Below are 24,167 nucleotides of genomic sequence, written 5' to 3' on the forward strand. Positions count from 1 at the left end.
GGCAGTCATTGCTGCCGAAAAACTCGATCGAAGGTGACAGGGATCGCCTCAACGCTTTCACGACCCACCCAATTCTAAACGCTGGATTCTCGTCGACGACAGGAACGCTCGAGAGTAATCAGGGCGGCACGGAGGTGTTCATCGGTAGTGGCGTCCAACAGCAGCTTCAATCCGAAAATTTTACGATGAAGATTAGGCAAGAAGCAGGCCACCACAGTAGTATTAATAACGACATCATAGCGTTGCCTGCAAATGACCACTGGCAAAATATGACACTGGGGGCAAAAAAAATGCCTACTCAACAATTAGAACGACTTCCTGAGCCCTATGCCATGCAAAATGCTACAATTAACGGAGCTTCATCCACTAACAAGTACATTGTCACTGAAGGACGAGAACAATATCACTGCGACATTTCCACGAACGCAACCAGCGAAAAAATGGATCCTATTATATACGATGAAAATTCGTTACTAGATACAAGTGGCGCTCCGAAGTCTGCCAGGTTGGTATATGAACGGTAATTTAAGTAAGTAAGGATACTGCGCATGGTTTATACCGTACTGCGGTAGATCTAAGTTAATCATGCTTCGTCTTCTCTGCTTTTTTAAAAGAGACAATGAACGTATTACGTGCTTTCTCCCAAAGTGCGATCATATGTTAGTGGTCAAGTTATTTGAAAGTTCATTGCGTGAATGTATATAATCGATTTATCCATATATATTCCTGTTTGCTTTTTCCATAATTATATCTGCATCTTGCGTAACTATCTATCTTCTTACCCGCGGCCTAACTAGCGTGTGAAAAGCATTACAGGTACCTGCGACTATATTTCACAAGATCATAGATAGGTTTTTTTTTGTTTCGATAACGGCCAAATTGAAGTGTCTTACATTCATTTCGACTTTTTGTCTGTGTTTCGCAGTTAGTAGTTACTGCTTTGGAGTGCGCTCTATATATCTATATAGTGGACTCCTCAAATCGAGTACACCGCGAACAATCACTACATATTATTATATATTACTATATATTATTATATATTATATCTCGTTGCGATCGTTTATTAGTTGGGTTCCCAAATGGGCAAATGTCGATAATTTAGCTTGGACCTTCTGGTCTTAGAAAGCGTAGTTATTAGAACGTCAATCTTATCCTATCTACCTTAAATTAGAATAGGAAAATTTAACAAAGTCTTTTTACAAAACGAAATTCACGAAACCTAGCCAATATATTACGAATACAAAATGAAAGCAACCATTTGCTTGTTCAGCTGTATAAGACGCATATTCGAAAAAAAGACAAAAATAAATATAGATAATCGGCAATTGCCAAGAGGTAGTAATATAACGATTCGATGTTGATCGCTTATCCCTTGACCAGGACAAGCCGAATCTTAGGGTTAAGTTTTTTTTTTTTGCATAAAACGAAGCAATTTACCGCTGTAAACGAAATTTACCACTGTACAAGTGCGGTCTCTTTTTAACGAGTCTCGATTACATAAATGATAATGATAGTGAATGAAGCCATATATGAAGTTTCAAATGATTAGAATAGCATACTTCATAATGTCAGTCAGCGGATATCAGCTAATGCAGGCTAACCTACCTGTAAGTACGCCATATGCTTTGTGACTCCCCCAGTCAACAAGAAGCTCCGGGGTGCCAAGAACTATCGACGGAATGCCTGGCTACAGCCATGCCTCACCAATTGAGTTCTTCAATAAAGGCACAAACCGAAACAACAGACGTAACCCCTATGGGCTCGGGAAAACTAATAAAAACTTCAACAAACAGTAAGATTATCTGTTTTTATAAATAGTTCTGATGTGCATGTTCATCAAATAGAGTATCCTTCACAAACCCTAAATGGAGTGGAAACTAATAGGAGCCTACACTATATAGAGAGCAAATCTTAGACGACAAACAAAAAAAAAAAAAAAACTATCAGTCCTGGTGGCTGTAGCTTCAAAGACTTTTCGTTTTAAGAATGATCTGCTTGTTATTTTATTTGTTGGTAGATTAAAGGGCTAATAGATATTTGTGGTAGTGATACCAAGTAAATTGAGGCAGCCTTACTAACAGGGTCTGGAAAATTGTTAACCTAGAGCTGATATTCATTCGTGTCATAAGGCTCCGCATTAACAGTTCAAAAGTACGATCATATTGCGGTAACTTGACGCTGGCTTTCGTACACGATATTAGGAAAGATCCCGAACAAACCCTTTCATTATTATAATAGTCTTCGTACAATACTGTGTAAGAAAAATAGATAACTTTTGAAGTGGGAGATGTCTATTAAATGCCATAGAATGAAACGATGTGGTAAAAACGAGAACAATATACTGCAAATGATAAATATCTATATTACTTCTTGATATAGATAGATGAAATAGACTTGAGCACTCAGGATGTTCGATCTAGAAAAATATCTATTAGAACATTATACAGTATTTAACACCTTTCTGTGGGCTATCGTTTCTGCCTCGGCAAAAGGATTCAAGGAGGCAGCTGTTGAGGACGGTGTTGAATGTGACCCAGAACAGACGGACAGAATCGCCATTATGGATCGAGTAAGTGTTAACGCTTCTATGTATATGCTGTTTCTATGTATAACTGAATAAATTGATTATTACTATAGTTATCAATGGAGTAAGACCTGAAAACTTAGGAAGGTGGCAAAAGCAGACTTATGTATTTCCAAAAATTCCAAAGTATACTCAAATATTTACTTTTCACGTCTGATACACTCATGACTTTCGCAATACGGTTTTATGTACGAAAGCTGGAGAAATTCAACGAGTTTAAAATGTTTACAATTATCGTATGGGATAAGACAGAAATATTCAAATGGTATGATCTTTTCGAGTAGAAATCGACTCAATGGAACAGAAGTGCTCCTATGTGCTATTCATGCTGAAGTAAACTCATGTTTAATAGTTAGGCTACCCGAAGGCATCAGCTTTACTAACGACATATTAGCTTAACTAACGAAACGGCAAAATGTACTTTTCATTATTCTACTTTTTATCATAGAGTAATAGTAACGAAATTCGCATCGTAGGAGTTGATCGGAGGGGCACCTCAATTTGAGCAAGTCCCAAGCGAGCTTTGCACATCGTTAAGGGTGATGCTCGGGAATGTGAACGATGAAGCATTTCACTTAGAGCTGTCCTCATCCGAGGTTTTACGAGCCATCGGACATTTTGAAGGGGATCCGATAGCGGTTGAAAAAGGAGACGCTCGAGTGCTAGTAGATGATGGGGATATTGTCTGTGTAATTAATCAACGGCAGTAACCAGTCTAATGGTGAACTTTTTCCCGAATACACCTTTCCTTGGGGGCAAAAGGTTTTGCCGTGCCACGGGCTCTAGCTGGTATCTACAGTCACTGGAATATGTATATGGATAATGTATGTTAAAGTTTAATTTCTGACTTTCAGTTTAACGCGCGTGCTTTGGGGAATGAACTCATGCTTATGTTACCTAGCGTGGTTATTATTGTGTTAAGAAAGTTCTTATATTTGGTGTCATATGCTGATTCCAAATATCGCTTGGGCTTACATGTATTTTATAGTGTCCACACTTGTGTCGACTCTTTTTTGCACGATTCGACTCAAGGAAGGCGTCCTATAACATGAGCCTACAGAACATCATCTGTAGAGGCTTTTGTGTCGGACATGTATGCAACTTGCAGTTAGCTCATGGTACAAGTTATTAGAACATACAGCATGATGGACTGCCGCATGTCGATGTACTCGTTGTGGTTCGTTTCATCTTATTCCCACCAAAGCACCAGTGGCAAAAGATTACGGGTTTACCTCAGCCACCGGTTTGTTCCGTTGTAGGATTAATTCGACTAGAATTATCAAACCAAACTAGTGTTTTACATCCTCGACAAATTGCGACGCATCCATTGGCAAATACATGTAGCGGTTACGGCAAAAAAAAACGAGAAGAGCAGACTAAAACCTGTTCAGTCTACACAACTGACTTACCTTGAGGTTCTCTTAGATGAGTTCAGTAGAATGCTCCCAGATCAGGGGACTGAAGCGAACGTACGCTATTTGCTGGCTTTTTTGTTATGCGATGTTAATACTCCTCTTAACTCTGTTAAACGGTAGCGACCCTCTTGGTTTGATTTTTCTGGCTATTTAGCGCGGCTTCTAAAGAATGGCACACTCAATGAGAAGTAGCGTCCTAAATGGGCGTTTTTGACTTCAGCGTCGCTTAGATCATAGTAGATGGCCCTCTACACTAAGTCTCTTTTTTCATCGGATCCTACAAATAACTTCGGAGTTTCATTCTGACTACTTTGCCATTAGCGCCTTATACGTGTTATTGCGTTTTTAGTGAAACTGACCACCGATAATATCCACTTGAGTTTATGGTGCTTTAAAGGGTCAGCGAATTCCCTTACCCTCACCTTGTATACATATGTATATGTCATCGGAGTCTAAGCTGCACTAATACTATAACTGGACCACTGATGATCCATTTGTGCCTTATTGCGATCCATTTACGGTTAATAGATACGCTACGCTCGCCATATATTGCAAGACGAAGATGGGCTCAGTCTTTCTGTATGAGTTCCAGCGCTTTTTGACGGTTTTGGTCGCGCTTGACGACAGGCTAGAGAAGCTGTTCTTCAGCGCCGAGAGCGTCACACAGGATCGGATCCTGGGCAAGGCACTTTTGACAATTTCAGTTTATAAAAAAAGGCAGTTACCCCATTAAGAGGGTAAGAGATTATATTACCCTGTCAGGAGGGCAAGAAATGAAAGTATCCTACCAAGAGGGTAAGAAGTTACGTCGCCCTAAGCAAATATAGCGAGCCTATCAACAAAGGAGGTTCTTCACTTTTTCAGTTTCGCGTGGGCTAATAGAGCCACCTGTTTAAGGAGCTGTGCAGGCTTATCCATACCGATCTTGCTCAAAACATCCCGAACCGGACGGACTTAGTTATACCGATTTTGCTTACTCTGGGAAAATAAAAGGAGTCACGAGTAGATCCACAGAGATAGCATCAACAAATGGAGGGAGATCCGGTTATCTCTTCAGGGAGCCGAGCAGATTCATCAATACCGGTCTTGTTTAGCCCGTGATACTTTGAGGTAACTAAAAAGTAAGGAAAAAGATGAGACGATAAGTGCGGGCAGAAATCTATCACGAAACGAGCAGCATGCCTGCTTCCCCTCATGGATCGGTGCCGTCGCCGGCGTCCGCCATTTTAGAACCCTAGAGCTGGTCAACGGATATTGACAGACCAGCGTGCATCCGGATGGCAAGGGAGCATTCTCTACGCCAGGGAATTTTCCTAATCAAATATATGCCATTTGGTCCTGCCAACGCACTCGCGATGTTTCAGAGGTTGAGAGGCAAAACCGCTGGGTCTTTGGGTCCAAATACTAGCTTTCATTTACTTCGACGACATCGTACTCCACTCACTTGACTTCAACTCTCACATGATTCATTTGCAAAAAGCACTGGCTGCCGTTGACTTCGCTGTTTTGCAGTTTAAACCAAAGAAATGTACTAGTGCAACTCAGGAAGTGGTGCATTTAGGATATAATATCACGGCCGTCGGGCTTTCCCCAGATAGAAGGTTCAGGCGGTGGGGACCCTGCTGACTCCTGCGTCGCGTGAGAGGTCAAAGGGCTTTTTTAGTCTAATCTCCTATAGAGTTTATATGAGATTTCATACGATGGCTACTCGATGTCGTGGTCAACGCGGAAAGCTTGTTTGAGACGCCAACCACGACGAGCCTGTCGAATGCTGCGATTCAAGGTCAAGGGAAAACCTCTTGTGCCTTCGGCAGAGAACGCATTTGGAAACAAAGTCACACACGTACGCCAGCTAAACCAGGCTAGGGGCAGCGCAGGCAAATTGTTGCTTACGTTAACCTCCGTGTGACTGACGCTGAGGCTAGATGCCACTTCTCAGAGACCTGCAACTTAACCGTAGTTTGGGCCGTTGCATGCGTGGGAAACACTTCAACGTTGTTGCCACCAGTCAACGAAGCCATCATTTCTTCTTACTCGAAGGAGGTAGCAGAGCATGTTGTCTTCGGAAAGATGTTGCCAGGCGCTAACGGGCGCTTTTTTTATAGGGGCCGAGTTTACAATGTGGGTCCGGGAGATTCTCGAAACTCAGGGTGACGCGATGCACCCCCCGGAAACGCCTCTTTGAAAAAGCAAGAATAACCTCCATAAGTTCCTTAAAACCCCAGACGGTAAGGCTTTTTAGGTCTTGGTATTGGTCGATCATGCACCCGATTGTCCGTTATCTGAACCCTCTGCTGCGCAGTGCGTCCTCGGTGGCTTCGGTGCCATCGTGACGGACAACGCGATTTATCTCATATTGCGGGGGTCACATATCACCTCAGGCAGAATCACATTGGACACAACAAGACGGCTAATGGACACCCATGGTAAGACGGACAAATCGAGTGTGTGATCCAACGATCACGGACAGGTTAAAGTCTTTGATGGCAGAAGGGCACCGCTCACGTGCTTTGGATAGGGTTTTTGCTCAGCACTTTTACAAGTGAAAATCTATGGGGGATGTCGTTCGTATTCCGCCCAGAAAGTCCTCCGGATGTAGGAAGATCGGGAGGCGGGACCCCGTGGAACTACAGAATTCACACTGATTGCTTCGTAATCAGTAATGGCACGTGAACGTGCGGTTCGAGCGAAGAAAAGCTGTGGGGAAGGTTGACCGCACAACGCTCCGCATCCGGCAGCTGACCACGAATGGAAACGACATACAACTGTATATTGGGAATCATACTATGGTAGCGCGGCTGAGTGCAAAAAAGTGCACCGCAAATATTAATATTACCATAATCCCTAGCTAAATGAAACCCAGGTGTGTAAGTCTGGGCCTGCTTCAGGTCGAATTAACCGCAATGTGCCGGGAGCAGCCTTGCTGTTCGTATAGAATGGAATGGAGGAATCATGACTGTACTTACAAATATGTACTGCAAAAGCCCTTTTTCGTGATGTGCATAATGTTATACCAGTCATTATCTGATCTACTTATTGTGGTCACCTTTCTATATCGAATACAGGTTTCACTTCGAGCTACGAGAGCCGCCGACCGACATCACAGCATAGAACATTGCCAATCTATGCAAAAGAATCAACGTTCGGAACGGTCTGAACGTGATGCGAAGGTATGTCATACTAAGCTACTAATTGTCCCAAATAGGAAATGGTCTGTGGCAATAATTATTACTTGCCAGTTAATGAATATGGGGAACAAGTCATGCCAAAGATAGGACGTTGGCTGACCATTGTACAGCTAAAATATAGATAGACATGCAGTAATGAACACATCTACGTTGTTCTATATTTAGAGGAGTCTGTTTTTAAAAGTGTTATTTTGCAAAATGCACAGCGAAAATTTGTTAAGGGAATTATTAAGTGGATCTTGTCGAAAATATCAGTGACATACCACTCAATGAACACATTAAATAAAGAAAAAAAAAACGTATAATGTGCGCCATAATCTTGAGAAAATGAAGGATGACATACTAGAGGATGCAAGATTGGTGTGGAGCTAATCAGGCATAGTGGAACTGACAGAGTGTCTCAATAGATTTCTTGTTACAAGTTTCACGCCAAAAATGTATTACTAATAGATATAACGAATATGTTAATAGATTGCAGACTCAACGAAGTCAATTTTTTCAACGGAAACACCAATAGATAAGGATAGTGATGGGGCTTCAATAATAACTGAGGAAGGCTTTAGCGATCAGGCTAAATTGAAACATCCCATCCATGCAGTCGAGCCAGGATACAATGGTTACAGAAGCCTTACGGAGGACTCAACAGGCGACGGGCGCGACATGACCGACCAACATGCAGAGTACGTGCGTTTCTAGTAAATTTTACTTCGAAAAGGTCTTCGATAGTGTTTTTATTTTATACTACAGAGACAAAAACGATACGATGAATCAGGGACATGGGAACGTGAGCCGAATTCGAATTTTTCTCGCATGAATTAACGGGACCGGGAAAAAAGCGTGGCTATGTTGTCAGCGGTTATGTAAATAATCGTTTACTGTCAAATATCGTAGATTCCAGAATTTGTTTGGCTAAAATCTAAACCCGTCTGATAGAAGTGATGTATACTGTTTTTGTGCCATGAAATTCTTATAACTTCAAAGTAATTTAATGCGATTTTGTGAAACGATCGAGGTTGGGTGTTTACTAGAGTAGCTCACTTTACAGGATAGCTGACGTCTCGGATTTTTCAGTTCTAGCTTATAGCGTATATAAAATAAATGTATAAAAACATCTAAAAAAGATAAGCTTCTGTGATGATGATGATTCCACTAGCGTCACTATGCTTCACTAAATAGAAATAAGGGTTGCGTCGATCAATTCTATAATGGTATGTTAAGCAAGTATTACCCCCTCCCCTCCCCTCCCGCTATTCCAAAAATCTACCAGTGCTAATTTTTTCGGTACCATTTTCATCTTCTCAGACTTGCAAATAAAGTTCTGCAAGAAAGTGGCCCAAACGTGGATCATTTTGATTTCGGCTGTGATGATGAACTCTTTGTCCGACTTCCCCGGCTGTTCCCTGATCTCTTTGAAGGTACACTACAGATTGATGCTACCGATGAATAAGATGAGGCTACCTGGTGAAAAGAAAATTCTATATCGCCATTCAGTTCTTCTTCCAGAGCTGTAAGTTCTCGCTAGGAAACTCTGCTTCTCCTTAATCAATGAACATGCGACAGACTATTAATCTCTTAAGGTTTGTTAGCTCCCTCTGGTAAACACGCGCACCACATCTATCACGACTACCATTGAAGTATTTTTTTAATTTTATAATATTAGTTAAATTACGTATTAGTGTATGTATGTATATATGTTTTTCAGTTATAGCGCCCCGCAGCGAGAGGACCATCACTGCGGTAATTGTAAGCATTTTATAGATACGAATGCATTCAAAAAGGGAATTAAGAGAACAGTGATCACCGATACACTGCCACCTCCCCATCAAGAACATAAGAGTAGTCTTCTTGCATAGTTGTTGTTGTTAATAGAATTTAGCTGGATTTTCTTAAATGATAATTAAGGTAGAAAAAAATCGTTTCCCTTAGAAAGATTGCCCTTGTATTGCGTATTTCATTAGCCATATGGGTACGGTGTTACTTCATTTTTGCTGCCAGGTCGCATCGTACGTTTTCATTGACGATTAGAGACGTTGCGTTCAATTTAGACTCTGCTGATAGACACAGACCTTTTTATCAGTCTAACGCACGGGGAGTTTGTGGCTTGTTTTGTTGCAGGCGATTACACTGCTGATTGGAAACGCGTTAGCGATTTACGATGCCCAACTGGCGCTACGGACTAGATTAGTTGCTATCTCCATGCAGACCCATTTTAGTCTATCAATTACATTCAAGTGTGACGCCCAAACAGCATAATACAGCCACAGTATAAACATCAATCAAATTAAGGTACATAGATTGTATATTGAGACAATACGGTAGCTCCCATAAAATCTTACCGGAAAAAAAGTTGCTAATTATTATATGTGTACATGTATGTGTATATGTAGCACTGATATAAGCTCAGCCACCATTTTATGAGACCTGAATTCAGCCTCATGCTGTTAAATGATCTTGACCTATTTACTATGTTCAACAAACTGAGCCACCTAGACAGAGTGAACCGGCTTGGTATCGGGATTAGTTTTTCTACTGTATATAGCGCTAGCACTATGGGTGTATGCAATGTGTTGACAACAGATGTGTGTCCTTGATACAACACGACGTTTGCTGATGACCTTATAATTGACTCGTTTAGCATTTCGGTAAAACTTAAAATATTTCAATTGTTATTGATTTCAATTACCACAATGTAGCTCCCAGTTGTATCGTCACTCACAAGCTGGCGCTATTCCAACAGGCGTCCACTAGCCAAAAGCCTCAAACAGACATACGAAGGCAATTTAAAATATCTATTGAAATGTAATTAAAGCAAGTAATCTTATTGGGTAACCCCATTGGAATATAATTTTTACACCGATTGGTTCAGTTAGGGTGCGTTTAATAAACGAATACTTGGCCCCAACGTGGGTTCGATTCAAATCAGAGTAAAAAGTCAATGCTAGATGATCGTACTGGAAAACTAGGCTGGCAAGATGAACGGAGCACGGTGAAAAAAATTGCGGATAGCCTCCAGTAAAAGGAAAAAGCTGCGATAAGCGCTAACAAGGGTTCTCTTAGCCCTTAGAATCATTAGCGAATAGCATTTAATTTTTTGAAGGTTAAGTGTGGATTTGATCATATATTCTTTTATTACACGTACGAAAGAAGCTTACGAAACCTACTATTTACCAGCTTACCAAAAGGTGAATGTATACCACTGATAATTCGTGTTCTAAGTATATATAGATATAACCTATGATAGACTTTAGGTAAATATGTCTCGAGCCTTATAATGCTTATATATATATATATATATATATATATATATATATATATATAAAGTGAAAATCTGTTAATAAATGTTTGTATCTATTCACATAGTGGTGTTCTATTGGTCACCGTTTACCGTATGGCTTAAGACAGGAAACAGCATCAATGCAACTTAGAATTAACAACAGAAGCTCATCCACAAAAATTTATGTATCATTATTTTGTGTCATTACCAGTGTCAAAGTAGCGCTGGTCAGTACCTCATAAAGATGTACATAGTGAACGACACAATGAATTTGCCCACCAGTACCCCTTCACTGGCAGCGTTACTGTAGCCTCGTACTTTAGGAGGTCCGTAAGGCTCCAAATTGAAAAGTCTGGTCGTCTGTATAGTTCTCTCCAGTGTATACCAGCATATATGCAAGACGGCTATGAGTTTTTTTTTATCTACTGCTTTCATACCGATAGTGCTACGAAATCTAAAATTAGATGCAAGCGTGTACCGATCCCGTTCACGGCGTAAAAGTGTATATCCTTTGGTTTCTCGTCTAAATGAGGAGCAACATTCAAGATGGGGTTGTTAGTTTCAATGGGATTACATGTTGCGCTTGGAAGAATTCAACTATATACCGGGGCCAGCCACTCTCAGTAGGGCTACTCTAAAACACTAATGCTAGGACGACTATTGGTGCGCTCTCTAGCTGGGATGTACTAAGGATCAATGTAGCAGAGACAAGATAATCTTACGGTTAAGCTGGTACAAACGCATTAGTCCTGCCATGCTTCGGCAGCAAAGTCAACTGCGATACGTTTTGGTTGGGCCGAGAGTATTGCATCACATCTTAGAGAATCCACCATACAGAACCGAAAACCAGTGCCTACATTGCTAATCTATTTTCGCAAGCAATAGGCCACGTCATTTGCTAATGCTCATTTCTTGTCTGGTCTCGATACCTTAATATGCCCATCTTTTGGTAGTGGATTACTGTTCAGTACGTTTTAACGACGGCGACGACGACGACGACGACGACGACGACGACGGCGACGGCGACGGCGACAACGACGACGACAACGACGGCGACGACAACGACGACGACAACAACAACGACGACGACGACGACGACAACAACAACAACAACAACAACGACGACGACGACGACAACAACAACAACGACGACGACAACAACAACAACAACAACAACAACGACGACGACGACAACAACAACAATAACAACAACAACAACAATACTAACAATAACAACAACAACGACGACGACGACGACGACGACGACAACGATTATTTACCCATTCAAATAATTGGCGCTAAGTGCTTCCTTCACCCGGAGCGCAGTTTGAGAAGCCGTACTCGCCACTACATTGATGTCGTGTTGTTACTTTGTCGTGTTAAGTTAAGCATTGATTAACATCGCAAGTAAAAACGCTCGATTCAGATCAGAGACGAAGTATCATCTGAATCGTTAAATCATCGAACAGATGCCTTTCGTTGTCGATGTTGTTGTTGTTGCTAAGTGAAGTCTTGAATGCGGTTGTGTCGAAGCGGACATACGGATATGCGTTTAACCGGTAAGTGTATTTCGCTGGCGACCTAATATAGCTTGCTTATTGCAATCACACTCCTGAACTTTCCACGCGCGTCTAAGACCTTAAAGATCATATTTATGTTAAACAGAATTCAATCAAAGACGACTTCGTAAAAAGCGAAGTTACTGGAATTGTTTCTTTAACAGTCTTTACCTTTATAACACCATAAAATCTAATCAAATGACTAAATAGCCTAAACTGACAATTTACGGTGCCTATGATATCTACTTTCATACAGTTTGAGCTCAAAATGATATGCCCAGTACGTGGACCGGACACTCAGTCACACAGAAGGATATATGCGGACTATGTGGAGTGACAATAAACAATGCTAAACGCTTTTGCCCATAGGATCACGGCACTTGTGCCTCAAGTTGCATACTAAGTTGACTTATTTAAATAGAAATCTGATAAATGGTAACTGGTGCCCTTTTAGCCTATAACCCGTCGAACGTTTTTCACGGTTAGATTTTACTCACAGCATTTGTTATTTGAGTGCACTTAAATAAGGGCTACATGAGCTGTTATACACCAAATCCGTGCGCGGCCGGTGCTAATTTAATGGAGAAACTGAGTTATCTAAGCTGCTCCAAGGTTCAACTCAGCTTAGTACGAATGCGCCAACGCGTCGTATTGTTCTCAGCCTCGTATCAAAAGACTCATTGAGCATAAGGCATCCTTAATAATACTGTTAATGTATGCACCACACTACAGACAATTTCAGTCATAATTAGAGTTTATCAACGATGCGGATGGATATAGAAGCTTCTGTGTTTCAAGTGTTACGTCCAGTGCCGCCATTAGCGGTTCCATCTTGGTGATAGCGTGATGGGCGACCTATCTGCCTGCTAATCTTTGTGACACGTGTTGTTTCAATTCGAATCTGGGCATAAACACGCTGAATTTTTTTCACGCTGGGAGCCAGCCGTCTGATGGAACGCCCAACGGCAACACCGGACGTAAAACTCGATAGTGCCATCAAATCGGCCCTAAACAACGGTGCTCACATTATTACTGCACCTTACTACTTCCGAAAGAAACGCAACTTGTTAAGGAGCCAGTACTTCGGCCACTGAAGAGCCGACTCCACACTGCGGAGCAGAGCTTCACGTCGATCTACGGTGGATGAATCATAATTAATGCTCGACCTGTTTCACTTGGCAGTAGATCGTCGTAGAACGTTATCTTTGCTAACGTGCGGAATCTTTAAAGCAGCTACTGCTTAGGGTCTGCAGTCCACTACAAACCTGCTCCTTATGCCGGTCCGTAAGAAACAACACGTATAAAGAAATACGGTGCGTAGTTAGGTAAGTTCTGAGGAAACTGATAGAATTCTCCATTGGTTTGGTGTTGTTGGCTACAATTTACCACTTAGTTTGGAGCGACTATAATTCATTCATGACGATCTGCTAAACCGAATGAATGTTCAGCATTTATTCAAGGAAAAACATTATAAACAAATTACTGTTTGTGCCAGATAACTGTTGCGAGAAACAGCTTTATCTAGAGCCTGTAATTTACACATTCTGAAAATTCTTTCAGCAAACAATTTTTCTTTTGAAATACAAGGCAACCTTTACTTGTTCTAGACTAGTTTTTGAATTTTGCACTGAACAAAATATCTTCACAGCGTCAGATTGGTCTCTGTGCTTTAGGGCGCCAATGGCGGCATCTTCGTACGCTGCCCGAACAAAAACAACTCTGTCAAGATTATCAACGACTTGTATATCGATGAAGAGCTTCCAACGCTGAGAACAGCAGCCGATTCTCACCATACTGACTTCTCGAGTGTACAGTTATTTGACGCTACACATAATTCGGACAAACGGGTGTCGGGTGTAATGGTCATGTTGGAAGGAACTCTTCGATGCTATATATAGGTCTCAGTAAAATAGTGCAGGAGGACGATAGGTCAGGCTTAAACGCGGCTCGCGCCCTCTCGGTCGGTGAGCTAGGGCCACGTCTGCAGCAGAGTTGGCTGATGAACGCGCCTCTCAGCACAAAGATATACGGAAGCGGTTCGTAAGAGCCTAGAACATAGGCACTTATTTGTTTTAGGCCAAGGCGTTTCAACCGAGAGTTGACCAATGTGACCGAAAAGAAAATCAATATCAGTATAAGAACACACGACAAAGTTCGGGGAACGGGAAGTGAGCGCTGACGCCAGCACGAGACACTTGACCATTGCAACGACAATGGCTAGTCCATATCCGATTAGTGTGTCAGTGAGGTGCTGTGGGTTCGAAACCTGGCATAGACACTTCTCGTTTCGTGCTGGCACCCAGCCATCTGATGAATTTTCTAGGCGATATTAAACGTAAAACTCAAAACATAGAAAGAGAGGTCCTGGCAGCCTTTCCACACGAAAGTTATGCAATTCTATGAAAACAGATTACAGGATTGGAACTTTCTTAACTTCCTAAACCTGATTTGGTACAAAAAAACTTGAGCATGCGGTACGCTTGCAATCGTCAACTAATTACGTATTCTTCAATCTGTTGATAAATCCATTTGCACTTCAGAGCGAAATGGAAACAGAACCTTTGGTGTTGATGAAGTTCAGTTTCCGTCCTGCGATGACGAAACTACCCTGCTTTTTCTTAATTTAAATACAAACCTAAACATGTTTACCGCATAAAGCAAAACATCAAATTGATGGCTCAGCCATACCGCACGCTTATATTCACCATAAACTGGTATGACAAAAAAATTTACATGTACTATACACAGAGACCTCTGGGAAAGTTGTAAAAAACGAGGAGTAGAGGGCGCAGAATTATTTCCGGAGATCCCAGACACACAAGCGATAATGTGAGCCATTTGTCGAAACGTCATTTGCCTTGCATTTGGGATAATTAATCGTTTCAATTGAATTTCTGCCTATCTATAGAAATTACAGCAAAGACATCCTAAAATACGACGTACTTTTGGGCACGGGGAGAAACAAGAGAGAGAAGTACAGATCGTTGCCGTTATCGGTCCCGAGTGCAAGGCCTTGTTTAGTGGCCTTGCTAAGATGTACAGGTGCGTTGGCAATAGTTTCCTCGCAACGATCAGAACAGAGCTGATCACTTCCTTTGATTCTTTCGTCATAAAAAGAGGCTATATTAAACATCTGTGACAAATAATCGTTGGATAATTTCTTTGATGATGGAGTACTAATCTATCTCATGGACAAATAAATCGCGCAATGAAGCCGATAATAGTCATTTGAGTATTGTTTCTGATCCACTCAGTAGCGGAGAAAATCTTAAGAACACGCTTCAAAAACAAAAAAAAATCCTATTTTCATTGGCGGTTCCCAAACACAGATGGGTCTTCGAATAGTGGCCGTGCCCCACGACCTAAAGGTGAGCTAGCGGCAAAGATACATTTGGCTGTTGCTTCCGCATCTATTACAAAATGGATTTAATGTATCTAGGTAGAAGCACCTGCATATGTGATGAAATGCTCATTTGCTCTACTGATTTAAAAAGCTAGAGAATGAGAACTTTAATATTGATGCCAAATTTCACTGCGTGACCGAATGTAAGAAAGCATATGAGAAGTGGATACCGTCAGTGTGGCCACACGCGATTGACAGGTCTACAATTCGATCTGGACCCTAGCCAGCAGTCCTACTCTACTGAATGGATCGTTCAGCTTCAGGCCTACTATTCTCAGTAAGGCATACATATTTGCCTGGACCGATATGATCGAAAGTAATTGATCTAAAGCAAGAACAGGAAACATTTTACTCATGAAAAAAATACCCGTCTATTTGGGTTCGTATATCAATGGCGTTGGCCACGTAGTGCTTGATCATCCCCAGTGAATCAAACAATTGATTTTACGCTATCCAGCGTAGGAACAAGTTAACGTAAGGAGTCTCCATTTGTGAAACGTGTCAAATAGGGCAAACAGCATCATTCCAAACTAGGTAACGGCCGCTTGGTAATTAAGAGGCTAACTAATATAAACGACATAGGTTCGTGTGTATACGCTATGGTGGTTGTGATCATCAGTATTGTGCTAATCTGTGCTATGGCATTTGACTTTTTCGGAAACGGATGTACGTATCACCACTCCAAATAGAAGGTAGTAAAATTAGAGAAGCAGAAGCAAAGCGCGCCAGTAACCTATCTAAATATAAATTGGTAAATCATAGCGTACGAGTTTACCACTATTTCGGTGAAGGTCCCGTCGGTGAAACGTATTTTGGTGAGGAACTCAAGGAGAAAGACTGCGGTCAAATACGGTTAAAATTTTAGGGTCAAAATGTCAAATGATCTAAAAAATCAAGTGAGGCCAGGCTAATAAAACTTTTCGAGCATATTAAAGTTAGGACTCAGCACGACAGGTGTCAGACTGCAATTGAATTTATGGTGTTTGTTAGGCTCAGACTAAGGTTTCCGCCATTGTGGCCCTAAGGTAAAGGTCGATACAGCTGATGTGATTTGAATAGCATTAGTTGAGGATTATCTTAATTTGCGTGGCGCAACTGCTTTCCATACGAAAAACTCACAAGACGAATTGCAGAAAGGATCTTGTCGATTCGGGCTATCATCGTCTTGTCTATGCTGGCTTTAATGGCGGCTACTTTTCACTCGGGTCTATCATATTCAGTCAGACTTGTTTCGAAGTTTATCTGTACAACAATTCAGATGATCAAATGAGGCAACGGAGGCCTTGTCACAACGCCGTGGAAGATATCGAGCGAATTAAGGGCGCCTTTTCTCCAAATATGGATTCGAAAGAGAGACGATAAACCAACGGCTTTTAAACTGTTCGAGGTCTTCTCTTGAAGAAGACTCATCCAGGCTCGATTACATTAACATTGAATCAAAAGGATGCTAGACCATTGTTGACGGACGCACCAATGACACAAGCGCCGCCTAAGGTTTAGCGCCGCCATCGCCAGGACGAAACTTGATATCACATAGCATGTCAAATCTTTTTGAAAACGTTAAACGCTTGCGTACATGAGCCTTCCCGGAAAAGTCTTCGTTGACGATCATCTGTTGTCACAGGCATGTGCTCAAATGGAAGATACTTGACATCGCTGACAAATTGCCGAGGTCTGATTAGTCGAGATCGGCAATGGTTTTAGGGAAGCATATATTGCACCCCCATTTAACATCAAATTTTCTACCGTAACACTAATAAGGGTAAATCTAAACGCAATGTTATGATAAACTTTGGTGGTGTACAAGAAACAATTACAAAATTCGCTAATCTTTGTAAATCACAAGAATTATTATACATACATAAACGTTAAGTTAGAAAAGGACTGACGAATTTCTTACCTAAAAGGTTTGGCTTTATGTCTTGTTAAACCTCGTAGTCGTCCTACATATATACCATAATAATTCACTTCGATCTTGTGTCCTGCAAGTATCCTATCAATGTAATATGATTTAATGAATTATAATTTATATTGAAAACTGCTATACATACAATTACAATATGTAGGAATTTCTAACTTGATTATTTAAGCGAGCATGTTGTTTTAGGATAGTTAAAGAAAACAACGATCCACGATGAACGTACCGACACAAGCTGACTACACAACCCGTACCAGTAGAACAAGCTTCCCTTCTATATAAAATACTGTTAACATTATCCGAAACTTTTAGCTAGCTAAATTCAACCTAGATTGGAATAGATATTGAACAACCCGAACAATGACGGTGCCGAATAGCACGTATACGCACAGCGCTTCATTTATCAGGACCTGGTCATATTGACCCATTTTTTTTTGTACGTGATCCGAACTACACGTACTCATCAGAAGCTAGCCCGCCGTATCGTCTCATCTGTCCATCAGATCTAACATTCTAAAGGGGAATCCATTTGCCAGGATGACTCAACAATGTTGCAATGATTCAATCATATTATTCTTTTGCATGTTCTATTGCAGTATCCTTCCACTGTCTTGTGACATAAGAAGCGAATTGTGCTGCTCAGCTATTTTGTCTAGTAATTCAATTGTTACTTTAGAAATTCATTGCGTTGTCTTGCTTTGATTGTTTAGGTCTCAGTCATTTAATCAGACATTATAGTCACCATTGATTTGCGTCAGCTATCAACTGCTGCCTTGTAAGGACTTTACATGTACACATTTGAGCTCTCGAGGCTAACAATACGAAAACATGATTTCATACGAAACATAGGAAATTTCAACATGCCAAAGATGTCACACTCAATTCTGTGGCACAAAATGCAACGAGCAATAGTTTCATTGGCTTATCTAAAAAGAACTTATTGAGAAATTTGTGTAAGGAGCTCGCCTTTGCCCTATTTTTGTAAATTTCAATAAAGAAAAACTTTGTACTGTTCAGCACTAGAAAATCGTTTCTCATTAATGGTGCTTCCATTATGGTCTCTTCTCTTAAGTTAAGTTCAACGAACACACACATTGTTAGAGCCACTTGTAAGATGTTTGACGCGTATATATATATATTAGGAAGTTGCCGGAAAAATATAAATCCAGCTTAATATCTAGTCACAGATCTTAGGTAATATGACTCGAATCAGGTCGCCATTGATCTCATTTGAAAGCTGAGATTTGGTAATATTAGATATGTTAAAATTGTTGAAATGCCTTTATTCGGACTTATTCGAGCGCGCCTTGAAATGGGTGAAATTTCTGTGAAAACCCTAGTTTTACTTCTATACAGGTACAGGTGCTGTTCAGGCCCATAAAAAAATCCATATCTCGACATAAAACAACACTGTTTTTCGGAAAAAAATTAGCCCCAAGATAGTTCCGTTCTGCAAATTCCGATACGAAAAAAAATGCTCTCCGTTATGGTCGACCCATTATGAAAAAACTTGATAAATTTATTACGAAAATTGAGCAGGACCAAAACGTGAGTAGCCATGATATTATCGAGAATAAAGTATGTCCCACATTCTCTCCAGGCTGATGCCAAAAAAAAAAGTCGTGCTATGTGTTTGATGGGACTAAAAAAAAAATCGCGCAAAATAGAGTTGCTTCCGCCTAAAAAAGTGATTGATTCCGGCCTTTGCTGACGGCGACTAATAAAATCACAACTAACCATTGAAAAGAATCGACGGAAACTAGTGGACGAAAAAAGTGTCGTCTTTACAATGACAGTACCAGAATATAAATATTTTTGGCTCGTGGACAGAAATTCAGAGATCTTGTTCCACTAGCTTATAATCTGTTTTGGTCTCTCTAAAGCTCCTTTAATTATGTACATTTAATTGGATGCAAAAATCACCCGTCACAGCATTTTTTCGCGCGGAAACCACAAAAGTCCTATACTGGAAGAATTGTGGTGCTAACTAAAAAAAGAACAGCAGAAGGTTATCGATTAAAATGGCGTATATTTAGTTCAGTGGCATTGTTTTGGGGCATAAGAAATGTTGTTCTTTTAAATTTGGCTTTAATACGGTCAGTAAATTTTTGGTAACCCAGCATCAGGGTGCTTAATTTAGAATTTCTGAAAGTACCCTTCAGGACGTTCATGACGAAATGATTGTACTGGCAAACAGGTGTTCAACAACAATCGTCCGCTTATTCGAATATAAAACTGGCGCAGTTCAAGATGCCGCTTGCTCTGTTGATTATAGAAGTATATGATAGTCCTTCCATCGCTCAGTCGGGTCCAGCCTATACACAAATAGTAGGTGAAGGTTGACTGAGTGCATATTGGCATCTTGCCGCAATCCCTATGCATAAGTTTCACGTCCTGATATAAAATGGACTTATATCAAACCTAGAGCAAAGGTTTTCTTTTATTGAAAATAAATGCTTAAATAATGTGTTATATATTATTTGAACGAAATGCCAGGATCAGGTGAAGGCTTGTCAAAAACTTTACTGATTTCATTGGGCAAGATAAAGGCGATTTGGAAATATAGCGTCCTCCAACACATGCTTTAAGGGCGTCGTTGGACAGATTACGGAAGCTATGAAAACTAACTGGTAATACGAGGCTAGAAAGCATTAATTCGGTATCAAAAGAAAGACCTCCCTTCTTTCATTGTGGGATAATTTCGAAAGATCTGCTCCTGAAACATGGATCGACGTAATCATTGAAATCTGCGTGGAAAGACCCCGTCGTTCCTAATCTGGAGGATGGCTTCATAAAGCGGCCAGTATCACTTGTTCCGTAATACGCTGCTTTACGTAAAACAGAGCTCTCGTTGAGAATGTTTCTGCATCCATTGTAACTCTTATTTTTGTGAATCTACCCATACGGTACGCTTGAAACAATCTTTATTAGACTATGAAAGAAAATTGTACACAATATAGTTGTACCTTTTTAACAGTGATCATTTACGCAGCTCGCGGCTCTTAAAATAGACACAGAAGCCTTTTAGTTTTTATTTGTTTTCTATTTAAATATTATAGTGATAGACTTACATATAAACACTGTCGATATATTAAATTCGGGCTCCTTTCGCCCTGTTGCTCACGATTCCGTAAATACGTTCGTCCACAATCGGTACTATAGGGGTATAACTAGTAGAATACTTGCGGTCACAGTAGAAGAGATTGTGCTGTACTCCGAGAAAAATACCGAAGATCAACTATTGTCCAATCCCATCATGAGAATGAACCCTATAGACCTTCTGGGTTGATCCAAATCAACAGACTAACAATATGCAGCTGCAGGTTAGGTGAAATCAAACTCCAGGCCAACTTGAAAATAAGTCCATGAAATAAAAAAACCAAGCTAGCTTCCACAGCTAATCGATGCCGTCCGAATATACACCTTAAACAATTGTATTATTTCGACCGCATCTTTGGCCTGAAAAGAAAATGTGGATAGGTCTACCAGGTTATGAATTATTCGCAGAGATTTTAGGTGCTCGTTCGATGCGCAACCGTTTATAACTAGAGTCTCTAGAGAAAGAACACACCTCCTCTAGGAAAATGATTTGTCGGCTCATGCGAACCGATTAGTGCAGGATTGGGTACTTGAGAGTCTGAACGTGGCCTCAAATGAGGACATACCGTTACTGAGCACTCTACAATAAGTGAATCACCATCCAAGAAGGATTCACAGGAGTGCAAAATGAATATTTAAAACGAGTCTGTGAACGATCTAGGACTCAAATCTAGAATCTAGTTGCGGTCAATAGTAACCGTCACGAGTGACAATTTTGCAAAAAAGATAGTAAAATATTTTTGTCGTACAGATGCAGACCTAAAAACCGCGTAAAATTCAGATACAGTTCGGGTTCGATATCATTTGGGTTATTTATTAAGTTAGCCAGAGGGAAGCGCCGGTTCCATTCAAGTACTTCAGGTCAGCAAAAAGTTCCTAATGTTAAAATCTATTGGCTGTGCACGAAATGACCGATTCAACAGGTTCAAGCAATCCATGTCATGAGTAACAATCGAAAATAACTTTTTTATTCTTCTATTTTATTGTTGGCGAGTGACAAATACGTTGACTACCGCTCCGAGCTAATTAGTCGGCATTGCCCGTTACGTGATAAAGTCCGCTCACTAACGTCGATCAATAGCTCTCTCGGCCTTAATATAATAAAATTGCCTCTCGGCCGCCTCACAGATGAATCGAAAGCAGTCGTTATCTCAGTGTAATATAGAATACGGTAATGCCCACTTTTATCGTTGTGCTAGCCCCAGTCACAATATTAGTGCTCTTTTTTTTGCATTTTTCACTTGAAGCAAAAAAAAAAAAAAAAAGAATTAGAAAAATGCAGCGATGGCAAGCTTCGCCATTCGAACGAGATGCCTTTGGCAAACTATATCCTACCAGTCACTTCAACATGGAAGGCTGGCTTTGTTCAATGCAGGTTAGAACGGCAAAGGGCTAAACAACAACTCGGGGTTGAAATAGGGCGAAGCGTCTACACGGATATCTTGCATCTTATTATTAGAATAAGATTTTGACTCAATCCATGATGTTTAGTAATCTGGAAAGTTGCTTATAGGACCGCCGTCATCCCGCCGTCGAAAACGAAATGAACAAAGTGAAGTTTATTTGAATGGCATTGGTTATCAGCTGGAAACTGTCTGATCTCATTGGTCTGAACTACGTACGCTCGCCGCAGTCAGACTCCATGCCTGAGACGACTGGTCGGTTTTGGCTTGCTAGGTCCGAAGATTCGTGCCCACTCGAAAATTTGCTGGTATCGGAAAGATTCGATATACTCAGAGACACTAGGACAGAGCACTATCGTGAACAAGAAAAAAACCTATATCAGAACCTAATTAATAAGCATTACGCGCCATGGACGCTTCTATTCACAACACGTACTGAGCTTGCCACTCGGCTACCTAATGAAGGACTCAATTAAATACTGTTACTTTGTAATGTAAACAAGGTACAGACTTTTCTCATTCAAGTTATCATCCTAATTGGGCTACAACTGTACAATATTTGTATGCGAAAACTGTGCATCTGACACACAATATAGGTGATGCTTATTGCGGTTACTTTTCGTTCGATAGCGTGCGGGCAAAATCAACGATTATAGATGTTTTGTCGTAAATGGTAGAAGTGTTTGTATTCAAAACGAAGCATATAGAAGTGGAAGGTTGATCAGTGACCTGATGAATCAAAACATTGCTTACTCGACGGGCTTCCTATTTCTGATGGAGAGCTAGTACAATTTGACCAAAATCGAAGTTACCACAGGTGACCAGAAGTGGAGTCAACACGGCAGCCCAGTGGAGCGACGCTAGCGGGTCACATCTCTGCCTTGGCACCTCCCAAAGCTAAAATCGTCAGTTCTATTTTTTAAACCAGAAAGAGCACCATTTACGATCAGACTCTAACTAAATTGGCAAACACGTCACGACGCAAGTCTAGCATACGGAGGTGAAAAGCAAATGACCGTTTAAGCACCAGATGGATCTCTCCTCTACCACAGTAGCCAAACGGCCATACTTGTTGGGGCTTTCAAGTATCAGATTCGTTGCTACAGCGGCCAAGCTCATTGGGGCTTTTATTAACGAAGTGGCTCTCTTTTCCGCCACAACGTCGAGACGGTAAAAGCTTTTGACGCTTTCATGCGTTTTTGGCGTTCTTTTCAACCAAAATAGCCAAACTTTTATGAGAGGTTTTTATGTAACATGAAAGAAACATCGACACGTAACATGAAAGGTGTTATTCTTCGCTAGAATAACACTTGGGCACACGTCGCGGGCGTAACCTGGCACATCATCATATATTAGCTACAATGGGTATCTTTTACCATTGTGAATGGCGCCCACTTTCAAATTGTCAATGTACCATTGATGACGAAACCACAGAGAATCATCTTAATATTATATTTTTTTAATATTTTCCAAATGTTCACCAGTTAAAGCATTCTAAATGTTCAATTGATTTTCGAGAAATTGCAAGAGCTGTTATGGAATCCATTGTAGCATTACTGTTTGAGACGTCATACAGATCAAAAAAACAAGCTATTGAAAAGCTTTAAAAATTACTCTGAAATAAATTACCTAGGTATTACGATGCTCGTGCTCGTTGGTCTTCGCCGTCGTCGTCGTCGTCATTGAATTTTCCTTGTGATCTTCTTAGCTCGAAGATTGGCAGTAACTGTTATACCTGAGTAACATGCATAGACAACAAAGTGGCATGAGACTCATACAGTTTAATAAACCCTATAGATAGAAGACTCAACTAAATCAAACCAACTATCATTACTTTGCCAAATGTATTCTCGCGTACTCCATAATATCAGGCCCGTTTAAAGGCTGACATAGTGTAATCATTTCTTGAGTGCATCACCTCATACTTTTGAATAGCTAATTCTACTCCTTTTCAACAGATCAGGTCGATAAAACGAGCATGGTCCTTCGAAGCTATCAGTGTACACGACGCATATTATGATGTTATTTATGAAGAATAAGATACGTGGAAAACATCGTGTGAGCTATCATTTTCCCAAACCACTTCAGTTCCTGAAGCACTAGAAGAAGGAGAGATCCTCTACCAAAGACGACTCTACATGATTGTAACAGAAATTTACTTGAAATAGCCTGCTAATCACGCGACATGCCAACCCTCTAGGGCCTGCGGAAGGAATAAGGGAACTAAAAAAGCCCCCTCAGCTAAAATAAGAATTGGTTGTGCAATTTTTCATTTTGACCTAATATACGTTCACATTATCTATATAATAAGATATTCACCGGTA

At 40.7% G+C, this 24,167-nt stretch overlaps 1 protein-coding gene across 1 annotated transcript; it reads left to right on the forward strand.

Moving 5' to 3' along the window:
* Positions 1-2,407: 2,407 nt before the first annotated feature.
* On the forward strand, positions 2,408-8,651 carry LOC111272819 (uncharacterized). Its single transcript, XM_022854459.2, has 4 exons — positions 2,408-2,569; positions 7,065-7,169; positions 7,659-7,867; positions 8,490-8,651. Exons 1-4 carry the CDS (start codon positions 2,408-2,410, stop codon positions 8,632-8,634), a joined length of 621 nt encoding a protein of 206 aa, XP_022710194.2. The 3' UTR covers positions 8,635-8,651.
* The last annotated feature ends 15,516 nt before the right edge of the window (positions 8,652-24,167 follow it).

The sequence above is a fragment of the Varroa jacobsoni genome, unplaced genomic scaffold (assembly GCF_002532875.2).
Source record: "Varroa jacobsoni isolate VJ856 unplaced genomic scaffold, vjacob_1.0 contig03382, whole genome shotgun sequence".
Classification (NCBI taxonomy): domain Eukaryota; kingdom Metazoa; phylum Arthropoda; class Arachnida; order Mesostigmata; family Varroidae; genus Varroa; species Varroa jacobsoni.